The sequence below is a fragment of the Camellia sinensis genome, chromosome 15 (genome assembly GCF_055761805.1).
Source record: "Camellia sinensis isolate YWXY chromosome 15, ASM5576180v1, whole genome shotgun sequence".
NCBI classification, from domain to species: domain Eukaryota; kingdom Viridiplantae; phylum Streptophyta; class Magnoliopsida; order Ericales; family Theaceae; genus Camellia; species Camellia sinensis.
This window is the reverse complement of record NC_138975.1, coordinates 117797510-117810581: the sequence shown is the minus strand read 5'-3', so window position 1 is coordinate 117810581 and position 13072 is coordinate 117797510. Positions and strand designations below refer to the sequence as shown.

The window sequence follows — 13072 nt, the reverse complement described above, 5'->3', positions numbered from 1 at the left end:
TCCAACCATGCTCTCTAAAATGCCTGTTCAAAGTACACAAAAAACTACCTTCTTTATTTTGCCTAACTAGTTTAGCTAGTGTACACTCCAACCATACTCTTTATTTTAGCTAACCAATCAAACTAACTTAACTAATTTTAAAAAGAAAACTATAATAAACATTAATAAATAAATAAATAAATAATCTTTTTATAACATTCTGTATATATTGACGTGGCATTTGCAAATATTTATTTATTTAATATATATAATTAAATTATTTTAAAAAAAAAATATTTTCAAACAATCATATTATCTCAACAGTCATATTTTCAAATGGTAATATTCTCTCAACGGTCATATTTTCAAACGGTAATATTCTCTCAACGGTCATATTTTCAAACGGTAATATTCTCTAACGGTAATATTCTGTAACGGACATATTCCTAACGGTCATATATTTTTGTTTATAAAAAAGATTTGCTCTTTCATTTTTACCAATTTGAACTATATTTCTCAACTTCATTCATTTTTTAATTATCATGGCTCGCAATACCATGAAAATGATTCTTAACGACTTTGACGGTGATGATGAATTGCAGTTAATAACGATAGCTGCAATGGAAGAAGAGCGACTCAATAGAGAAAGATGTTCGAGAAGACGTACTGGTTCCATTGAAGGCCATGCAGTTATTTATCGCGATCGAGTTCAAGGCCATGAGAGACTTTATCGAGACTACTTCTCAGAAACAGCTATATATCCTGCCCATTTATTCAGGAGGAGATTCCGGATGAATCGATCTCTCTTTCTTCATATTCTATCTACAGTGGAAGCATACGATCCATATTTTGTCCAGAAAACAGATGCTGTTGGAATCATTGGTTTGTCTTCCCTTCAAAAAATGACAGCTGCTATGAGGATGCTCGCTTATGGAGTAGCAGCAGATTCGGTGGATGATTATGTGAGAATTGGTGAAAGCACCGCCATAGAGAGTCTAAAACACTTTGTTAAGGCGGTGGTTGCAATGTTTTCTGAGACGTACTTGAGGAGCCCTAACAACGATGATATTTCAAGATTATTAGCGATGGGAAGCAATCGCGGGTTTCCTGGTATGCTAGGGAGCATTGATTGTATGCATTGGAAGTGGAAAAATTGTCCTACTGCACGGAAAGGTATGTATTCTGGTCACATCCATGAACCAACAATTATTTTAGAGGCTGTGGCTTCTCAAGATTTATGGATATGGCATGCCTTTTTTGGGATGCCCGGATCTCATAACGACATCAATGTATTAGATCGTTCTTCTGTATTTTCACTCCTTACTCAAGGTCGTGCTCCTCCAGTCAATTACTCAATCAATGGAAATGATTATACAATGGGATACTATCTTGCCGATGGTATATATCCGCAATGGGCAACATTTGTCAAAACAATCTCATCTCCACAAGGGAATAAGCAAATATATTTTGCAAAAGCTCAAGAATCGGCAAGAAAGGATGTTGAGCGAGCATTTGGTGTGCTCCAAGCACGTTTCGCGATTGTGCGAGGACCTGCACGTTTTTGGAAAACGGAAATAATGGAAGATATTATGATGGCATGCATAATAATGCATAACATGATTGTTGAAGATGAGAGGGATGCCAATGGATTAGACTTTAATTATGATACAATTAGTGAAAGTCTTCCACCAATGTCTCATGAGCGTACACCAGAACTTTTTGAATTCATTCAAAATCATCATCGCATCAGAGATAGAGGAACTCACTCCAAACTCAAACAGGACTTGGTTGAACACTTGTGGACACTACATGGAGACTCTTTGTGAGAAATACTAGTTGGTTCTTATTGATTTATGTACTAGCTTATATGCTTTAATGAGTGTGTTTTCAAAAATATTTGTACTACTTTATGTGCTTTCAATAATATATCACTAGTGATTTGTTTTTAATCTATGATCTTTAGTGATACTTAGAATAAATTTTTTTTTATCAATAAATCCCTAATATGGAGAATATGGAGAATTCTTAATCTTTCTTTACATCTCTCATTAATTTTGAAACCAGCAAAATTCAAAGCACTGAGTGGTTTAAAGAGCAAAATATAAATAGCAGTAAATGTAAATAACACTAAATCCAAGTCAAAGCACTAAAATCCAACAAGCATTCAAACCAGCAAAATTCAAAGCACTGTCTCCATTTCAAAGCACTGTCTCCATTTCATATTTCAACCAGCAAAATTTGAAACAAACCCAACTCTAAATCCAAGTCAAAGCACTAAAATTCTGAATATCAAAAACATATGTGCCGGCAAACCCAAAAATAAAATCCAGTCAAACTTAAATTAAATAAAAACATAGCTTCAAAGCTAAAAAAAAACAATTAATTCCCTTTTTCAAGGATTTGCATCTGACGTTGGCGAATATATTGTGCTTGCAACGGAGGCATAATGCTCGTATCCATTGACATGATTCTCTCTTCCTCTCTCCTTTCCTCCAATGCAAGCCTTCGTTCCTCTCTCTTTTCCTCATTTTCAATCCTCCGTTCCTCTTGAAGATAAGATTTCTCAAATATCTCTATTTTCTTCTCATTTGTTATGTCATTCTTTACCTTTATCTCTTCTAAGAGCTTCACAAAAGGCGAGTCTGTAACATAATTGGAACAAAGTAATTTAAAATTGGAACAAATCTAATTCATAATGGACATAAACATCTTTGAAAGTAATTTAAAATTGGAACAAATTTGATTCATAATGGACATAATAGAAAGTTCAAATATCAAAAGAGGAGAACCCATAAGTGGGGTAAATGTGAAGAACAGAGTTGACTTTGAAAGTTAGGATACAACAGAATTTAATAACTCAACAGAATGAACATAACAAATAATGTTTTTAATAACATATGACTGAGTGGTTTTAGGATACAACAGAAAGTTAGGACACCATGAACATCATCCTTTGTCCTAGCAACATAATTGACTTTGAAAGTTAGGATACAACAGAATTTAATAACATATGCAACATTCACTATAGCTCTAATAATGTTTCATAAATGAACTCAATTTAATGTTTGTTCTTACCTAAGCTTTGAATTGTAGTGATGACCAGAAAATTCAGAAACCCCACCAACAGAATTCTAAATGCACATAAACAATCTATTAAATTGTTCATTAATTTATAATTCTAAATTGTTCATTAATTTATAATTCTAAATTTTACAATCTATTAAAACTAATTTCTTACCTTCTTATGCAGAAAAATGTTTAATTTTTTCAAGAAATAATTTCGCCCAGGTTTACTAATTTCTCACAATTCAACTCATGAATCACATGGGTTTACTGCTAGACATAAACTACAATAGCAAAACTCATTTCTCACAATTCAACTCATGTATCACATGAGAGCTACAACAATTGCAGAAGTAGATGACATAGCCAGAAATTGAAATGTCATTTACATGTCATTTACAGTATCCAATCTCAATAATTTGCATGTCAATTCAACTCCGGATAATTTGCAACTTAATTTAAATGTCATTTACAGTATCCAATCTCAATAATCTACTACCTCAACAAGGTTTTAAAAAAATAAATAAAAAAAGAAGACGAAGCTGGAAACAGTAGAAATTCTGATTTTTTTTTTACAGCCTTGGTAAATAGCATGAGACTGATTTATCTACAGAAGCATTTAAATATTTTCTCAAACTTGACAGATGACATAGCCAGAAATTGAAATTACGCAATTATCTCCTCATGGTCATCATTGAACTATGAGGAAACCCACAAACATTAACAAGGTCATCATGGTCATCATTGAACTATATATATAAACATCTATGAGATTTCATACATAAGAATGAAGTGATTTTGTATTTGAAATACTGATTGATGATTATTGGAGGTTTAAGGTCTGTATTAATAGGTATATATTTCTACTTGCAAGTTGTGCTGAAATTTTTTCAAGAAATAATTTCGTTCACAATTCAACTCATGCATCACATGGGTTCACAATTCAACTCATGCATCCCAAATTCTAGTCTGTCTTTTCTTCAAACACCTTGAGTGCATTTCAAAAATCTACCTCATCCACCTAACCAAACGAAGATCAAGGAAGCACAAAACAAAAAATTTGCCAAGGAAAGACAATAGAAGTGAAAAACAAAAAAATACATAAAAAAAGTCCTACAAAAGAATAAAATCAAGTTTCCATGAACAAAGACAAGTCCTAATATGATAATATTTTGAGAACCTAATATATGATCGGTCTTTTCTACCTCTGTAACTTTAACCAAACGAAGATTGAGGAAGCATAAAACAAAAAAAATTAAACAAAACAAAAAAAAAAACTAAATTTCCATGAACAAGGGCACCAATTTCAGTACACAAACCCAATTTTTGCAAATGGATTGCCCTAAAATCATGTATTCCTTTGCAGATAGATGATGGGGAAGAACAGGGAAGTGGAGAAAGAAAAAGAGAAAGAGAAAGAGAGCCATACCTGTGATCATCAATGGGCTGGAACAGAAATGGAACAAGTAGCGATGGAGGCCAACACAATGGCGGGAAGAGTGGTTTGCCTAGCAATGGATGCTGGCTACCTGTGGAGAGCCAAAACGAGAATTGGCAAAATGCCTTCTCAGATGCAGAGCACGTTGGAGCTTCAAAATCTGACTTCAGTAGGCAAAATGCCTAATTCTCCCCTTTTGGCTCTTGCGTTGGAGATGCTCTAAGAGAGGAGATGGGATACAAATAGTGAGATAACAATCCCATAGGATAAACTTATAAAAAGTCACTTTTGGCCCACCCAAATACATGTATTTTAATTTTTTTTTTCAAATGATAGGATAAAAATTCAAATTTTTTTTCAAATGGTGAGATAAAGATTCAATTTTTTTCTCTCACTATTACATACAAAAATTGTTTGATTATATCATATATTGTACTTAGTAAAATAAAATAAAATTTAAAAATCTCAACTAAAAAATAAATTAAATTTATTTTATTTTTATTGATCTTCTATTTATTTAATTTTCTAAAAGTTCTAGCCAATAAATAAAAGAGAAAATATCATTTCGCCACTCAAACTTTCATGTGTTTTTTAATTTGACTCACAGATTTCGATTAATATCAATTTTATACCTAAACTTTCAAATTTTGATCAATTTGGCTCCTGCGGTCATATTCTGTCTACAATTGGACCGAATGTGCTGACGTGAGGGGTAAATTGCTTTTTAAGATATAGTTTTGGGGGGGAGGGCAAATTGATTTTTAAGGTATAGTTTGTGTAACGCCCTCAAAATAATACAATAAAGGTAACTCATATGCAGAATAAATATGAGAAACAATATACATACATATATCAGAGTTTACTATTTAACAACCAGTTAAATGCCATGTAGGCTTACATCTTTCCAAGTCATTGCTTGGTTACACAAATTGAATCTCGCTCATTACATCTTAAGCATACACACATAAGACATAATTAAGAAGCTCATGCTTCCCGAAAGTCCATCAACGCTATTGCTTTGGAAGAAACATTTCACCTGCACCTAAAAATGATATTCCCGTATAGGGTGAGCCAATAGCCCAGTAGAGATAATTTAACACAATATATGAGATTTAGCAAAGGTATAAATACTACGTGCATAAACAATACCGATACTAAAACATTCACAAGGCCTGCATATTCATAAGCCACTAAGACGTAACCTCATTTCATTTTCCTTCAATTCATTTCCAGTTCATATATGCTACTCAATTTGTGAGTTAAATTCATTATCTTTCAACAACCAAAATGAGACTACAACTCAATGGTTTTCCAACTATGCAAAACACACATAAACACAAACACTTCAAATCTACCATTTTACGGATATTTCGTCGGAAGGAATCGACACCCATTTATATATGAAATTTCGGGCCTTTCACCTAGGACACTCTGGCCAACTTGCTTTAAATGGGGTCCATTCCTTTTCTTCTCCCAAACAAATATACATATGCAATGTATTTATAAATATAATCACATACGGAGTACATCCCCTTTCTCATCCCAATAAACATACATATACAATGTATTTATAACATAGTCACATTCGATGACACCAACAATGCATTAGCATTAAGTTGCCTAATCCTCATGTAATTTTTACAACAATTATAGCTATCATCCACCAATAGCCCAATGTAATTATTTCAAAAGGGATGTTCAATATCAAAATAGATAGTTTATTCAAAACTTCCATAGGTGAGATATTACATATCCAATATCACCATTTATAACCACATCTTTCCAATTTCACATTTTCAATGTTAATCCCAATAATTTATGCAAAATAATAATTTAATCAAAATTAGGGCAAAATCTCTCTTTTTCTAAATATCAACCCAAACACCAAAATCAACTATTTTAGCACAACATGATCTTATGTTTAAGCCTTATACTCATTTACCTCATATTTAACAAATACCCCTCCTTTCATTTCACACCAAAATCCTAGATTTGTCCAAACCACAACAAAATCTCATCATCTATACACAATGGCGAATAACTAAGCTAAAAACCATATTAAAGTGTAGAAATTCCCTACCTCAAGTGTAGAAGACGAACAAGCAAGATCGAAACTCCAAAGATGACGAAACCAACTCTTACTTGGATCAACACGAAGCTCTTGAAGCCCTCTACCTTATTCTCAAAGACACTAGGGTCAAGAACTCAATGGATTTAGATAAAACCTTAGAGAGAAGATGGCTTCTAGAGAGAGAAGTTGCAGATTTAGGATTTGTGAGTGAAAAAGGAGATAAAAAATGAAGCAAAACGGCACTGCTATGAACTGATGTACACCAGGCTCACTCGAGCGAAGGAGTTCTCGCTCGAGCGACGAGACACAAAAAGGTCGCCTCACTTGAGCGCAAGAAGCGTCGCTCAAGGGTAGAATGCAAAGCTTCAGGTCTGCCACCCAACGTAGACGCACGCTCGAGCGCAAGAATCCTCGCTTGAGCGAATAAATATTTTCACAAGGCTCACTCGAGCGCAAGAAGTCTCCCTCGAGCGAAGAGGCAAAAATCTGGACAACAACCATTTGTACCAAAAGACAACCAACCTGTTCCAAACTCACCCAACAAGTCCCAAAACTCAAATTCAAAGAATTAAAGGGAGGAAACAAGACATAGTCAACAATATACAGTCACAGAACCCGAGTTCGGAACACAATAAAGGTCGAAGTAAAACCAGGGTTGCTATAACCTCCCCACCTTAGGAAATTTCGTCCCCGAAATTACAAATCAGGCTCTAAAACATAATTGAACTATTCACCACCATGTTATTCCCAGAAGTTCAACACCATGACCCATTCTCCGGTCATCTATTCACATCGACTCGAATCACAAGCCCCAAATTAAAATGAAAATTTTAATTTTCCCAAAACATTTACAATGTCTAACCAAAGTCCAAATTTTCAAAAATCGTACATAGCATGTACAATGCTTCAAAAAATGATACAACATCATCAATATTCCAAATTCTCAAAACATAAGCAATGTTTATATTGAATCCATGTTCTTCCCAAACAACCATAACATATACAATGTTTTCATAAGTTAAAACATATACAATGCTTAGACTTTTCATTAATACAATAAATTCTCAATACATGCTCATACATCAACAAACAAATCCGGATATTTCTCTCGGACTTCTAATTCACGTTTCCAAGTTGCTTCCTCAACTCTGTGATGTTTCCACAATACTTTTACCAAGGGAATTGTCTTGCCTCGCAAAACTTGATCTCTATCCAAGACTTCCACCGGTTTCTCCTCATACGAGGCATCCTCATCTACCTCTAAGTCGGTTCAATCTAACACGTGCGATGGATCCAGCTCATATTTCCGAAGCATACAAATATGAAACACGTCATGAACCTCGGAAATTTGTGGCGGTAATGCCAAACGGTAAGCAACCTCTCCAATCCGTTCAAGGATCTCAAAAGGGCCAATAAACTGAGGGGACAACTTCCTACTCTTCCCAAACCTCATCAAACCCCGTCTAGGTGATATTTTCAAAAAGACATGATTTCCCATCTCAAAAGACAAAGGTCTCCTCCTACGGTCGGCATAACATTTTTGGCGACTCTGAGCCGTAGCTAGCCTCTTACGAATAAGTGTCACTTTTTTCGTCATTTCTCAAACCAACTATGGACCTAACAAAGGTGCATAACCCTCATCGGCCCAATACACTGGAGATCTACACGGTCGACCATATAAGGCCTCAAATAGTGCCATGCCAATACTCAACTGGAAACTATTATTGTAGGCAAACTCCACTAAGGGTAGGTGTCTCTCTTACGACCCCTTAAAATCAAGGACACAGCCTCTAAGCATATCCTCAAGGATCTGAATGGTACGCTCGGACTGCCCGTCAGTCTGAGGATGGTAAGCCGTGCTAAAAGTCAACCTAGTGCCCAAGGCACTCTACAAACTCTGCCACAATTGAGCAGTGAAACGCGGATCTCTATCCGAAACAATCGTCACAGGGACGCCGTGCAACCTCACTATGTCCCTAATATACAAGTCGGCAAGATAATCTACCGAGTCACTTACGTGCATAGGAATAAAATGCGCTGATTTAGTCAACCGGTCAACAATCACCCAGATGGCATCACTATCCCGTTGAGTCCTCGAAAGACCCACAACAAAATCCATCGTGATACGTTCCCACTTCCACTCAACTATAGGCAAGGGTTGTAACAAACCCGCTAGCCTCTGATGTTCAACCTTCACTTGTTGACAAGTAAGACATTTTGATACAAACACAACCATATCCTTTTTCATACCTCTCTACTAAAACTGGCGACTAAGATCATGATACATCTTTGTGCCTCCTAGATGTACCGCAAGGCGCGAATAGTGAAACTCTCGGAGTACTTCTTCTCGGCAAGACTCCGGTACAAACAAGTGATCACGGTATCTCATACTCAGGTCGGGATACACAGTCAAACCTCTTTTCTACCTTCCCATTGGAAATCTTCTCTCGAAACGATTTCACTTCAGGGTTATCCTTTTGCGCTTCCAACACTCGATTCACAAGTGTAGGTTATGCAACTACTGAAAACAAAGCTGTAGATTCAACAAACTCGCCCAGATGCAAGTCCAAATTATTAAGAGTATCCAACATTTCCCATTCTCGGATGGCGATAGAAGTTACACTACTAACTGGCTTTCTACTCAAAGTATCGGCCATAACATTGGCCTTCCCGGGATGATAATGCAATTCAAAATCATAATCCTTTATGAATTCCATCCACCTCCTCTGTCTCAAATTTAAGTCTTTCTGTGTAAACAAATATTTCAGACTCTTGTGATCTGAGAACACTTCAAATTTCTCACCATACAAATAATGCTTCTAAATCTTCAAGGGAAATATCACTGCTGCTAACTCTAGGTCATGGGTGGGATAATTTCTCTCATGTGTTTTCAACTGCCGTGAGCCATAGGCTACCACTTTATCCTCTTGCATCAATACACAACCTAGACCTTCTCGTGAAGCATCACAACAAACTGAATAACCCAAACCCCTCTCCGGTATAATCAATACTAGAGCAGTGGTGAGTCTAACCTTAAGCTCTTGGAACGACTCCTCACAAGTCTCACTCCACACGAATTTGATTTCTTTTCTCGTCAGCTTAGTCAAATGTGAAGCTAGTCTAGAGAAATCTTTCATAAACTGATGGTAATATCCGGCCTGTCACGACCCCAAACCGCCCCTAGTAGAATGGTGCCGTGATGGCCAGTAATCCGAGATTACCGAAGGCCAACTTACGAGGATCACACACAATCAGAGTATAATATATGGGGCTTACAAGTGCGGAAGCAATATATTGAATCTAATTAGTCCATAAGAGCTGTGCATAAATCAAATGAAATGAGATACATAATATGATTGTACAATCGGTTGATTAATAAAACAAAATACATGTTACATCTTGATCAAAAGGCTTCTCAAGCCGACGTGTGCAAAATACAAGTATAACAGGTCGAGAAGCATAATCTTCAAGATTGCCGACATGAATACAAGTCAAGCCGACATAACATGAATCCAAAACAAGCTTGTAAAACACATCTAGGCATCGCCGCCGTCCTGCTCATCACCTACATATATATAGAGAGGGTGAGCTTGGATACTCAGTAAATGGTACGAGTAATAAAGGTTTGCATGAATAATAGCCGAGGTCATTTCAAAACAATACATATCAACTTTACAAATCAAGGGATGAACCACGTTCATCTAACGATTCTTCAAAGCTTCAAGGGATGCTTACTAACATCAACATATAACGAATTGATGACATTCCGGACAAACAAACCCACGCGGTAAACCGTCAGTGGCAAAACAAGACAAAACAAGGGAATAATCGACTCGGAATCGATTAGACAAACCCACCCGCACAAGGCAGTCGGTGGCAAGGGAGATATCTCAAACAAGGGTGCTACAAAAGTTTAGAGTCCTCTAGCACAAAAGGACCTATGTTACAAAGGCTTAAAGTCCTCTAACACGAAAAGGACTTGTACTGCGAAAGTTTAGAGTCTTCCAGCACAAGGGACTTTCCAAGAATGTCATCCAAACAAAGCTAATAATTGATACACAAAATAGGGATAGTCATTCATGCTTGATCAAATACTTTTCAAAACAAAGCAAAGCTTTATCAAAACTTTATAACATAGCTTTATTAAAAATACCACTCACATGGTTTTTCGAACGTCGGGGTCAAGGCAAAAGTCCAAGTCCTACAAACACATGGCAAAGTCTATTGGATGCACTTTCAAATAAGCTACACATGCAAACGGATGATCTCGGCATTCTTCAAAACTAAGTTAATCAAAACAAAATACTGTTTCTCATCTCGGGAAAACATGTTGGGCACCAACCAGGTCTTGGCCGAGGTCCCACATCTTCTTGCCGAGGTGTGGTCCCGACGGCCACATTCAAAAGCGAAGTCGGGAAAATCTGGGTTTCCCTTTGAAGAACATGAAGAACATGAAGATGAGGAAGATGAAGAACATGCATGCTTAAATCATAACTTGTTATTACAAAATCTGAGATTTCATATTATGAGTTCGAAATCATGGACTTGGGTACCCATACTTGAAGATCTTGTGAAAACAAACATAAAAACATGGTTTTCGATGCAAACTTTCGGATCAAAACAAGACTTTTCTTCAAGAACACATGAACACTATCTTTTCTTATTAAAACCAACTTTAAATCAATGCATGGCATGCAGAACAGATTCGATCGTGCAATGTAGCTAGATGATCAATAAGAACAATGAGAGTAGATTAAGATTCTAATCTCAAAACTCGAATCTAACGGTTCAAACTCCAACGATCAAGCTTGGAAGTCTACTCTCTCACTCAAAGCCTCACCTTCTTCTTCCTAGAGTCTCTCTCTCTCCAAAAGACAAGATTTGATACAAAATGATATGTTTTTCTCGACAGTCACTGACTTAACCCTTTGCTGGGACACGTGGCATCGGCTGATAGGCTCTACTCAAAAAGGTGACTGACTGACAAGACAAGACCATGACAAAGTGTGTTCAACAAGCTGGACGGCAAGAGCACTCCGGCAAGTGATGATCTCGGCTAAGGACAAAGCTTCGGCAAGTGGGGTAACAACGACATCGGCTTGGAAGGACAACACTTGACTAAGCTGTGCCACACCTTGGCCTAGATGTGCCACACCTCGGTCTAGGTCATACCAATCCAGGAACAAAATCACTTAGGTGCAGGGACAACATCTCGGCGTAGATAATACACATCTCAGCCTTGGTGCTGCACACTTCGGCCTAGATAGTGACATCTCGGCCAATATGCTAGGGCGAAGATGGAGGTCAACCAAAGTGATTCCAAGATAATTCTAAGTGTAAAAAAAAAAAAAAAAGGTTCAAAGGTGTCTAGACTGAGGATGACCTCGGCAACACACCAGGCAAGAACAAAGTACGCAAGCAACACTCAAACAAAACAAGACAAGATTTGCAAATGCAACACAATAAAACAAGATCATACATAAATGTATGCAAGTATGACTAAGTTGAAGCGAGGGTTGCTACATGGCCAACCCCAAGAAACTACGAATCTCAAAAGCATTCTTAGGTTGTGCCTAATCTTGCACTGCCTCTACCTTGGATGAATCTATAGTCACCTCTTCCTTTGACACTACATGCCCTAGGAATTTAACCTCTTCCAGCCAAAAGTCACATTTCCTAAACTTAGCATACAGCTTATGGGCTCTAAGTAACTCAAGTAGTACTCGTAAATGTCCCTCATGTTCCTCCTCAGAAGGTAAATAAATTAGAATGTTGTTCACAAAGACAACCACAAAATGATTTAAGAATTCATGGAAGATCCGATTCATTAAATCCATAAACACAACTAGAGCATTAGTTAACTCAAAAGGCATTACAAGAAACTCATAATGGCCATACCGCGTACGGAATGCCGTCTTCGGGATATCTTCCTCCCTTACCCTCAACTGATGATAACCCGATCTTAGGTCTATCTTAGAGAAACAACAAGACCCCTTTCAACTGATTAAACAGATTATCTATAAGAGGCATTGGGTACTTATTCTTAATAGTAACCTGGTTCAACTTCCTGTAATCAATACAAATCCGTAATGCTTCATCTTTCTTTCTAGCAAAGAGAGTCGGCGCTCCCCAAGGTGAAGTACAAGGGCGAATAAAACCTTTATCTAACAATTCTTAGAGTTGAATCTTCAACTCACTCAATTCAGCAGGTGCAAATCTATATGGAGCCATAGAAACCGGTGCCGTGCTAGGCACTAAATCAATAGAGAACTCGATCTGAATATTTACAAACTACTGTATCAATGAACACATTAGCAACTAAACCCAAAACCGATGCTAGGCACTAAACCCAAAACTGATGCAAACGCATACGAAATAAAAGAATGGGATGCACCCGTATCAATGAACACATTAGCAACTGAATTGTAAAATAAAAAGGTACCTCTCACTACAGAAAGATCAGGTACAAGATCTGGCCCTACAACTGTATACATACGTCTAGTAGGCCTCTGCTCAACCTA

The 13072-nt window shown here is 36.9% G+C and overlaps 1 protein-coding gene across 1 annotated transcript; it reads left to right on the top strand.

Annotated features, from left to right (window-relative positions):
* On the top strand, positions 1-4463 carry LOC145813552 (uncharacterized). The gene is made up of 2 exons (XM_082909094.1): positions 1-1152; positions 4409-4463. Exons 1-2 carry the CDS (start codon positions 522-524, stop codon positions 4414-4416), a joined length of 639 nt encoding a protein of 212 aa, XP_082765220.1. The 5' UTR covers positions 1-521; the 3' UTR covers positions 4417-4463.
* Positions 4464-13072: the final 8609 nt, after the last annotated feature.

Bases quoted from the DNA above. Each gene is read 5' to 3' on its own strand.
- LOC145813552 (XM_082909094.1), top strand. From the start codon at position 522: ATGGCTCGCAATACCATGAAAATGATTCTTAACGACTTTGACGGTGAT.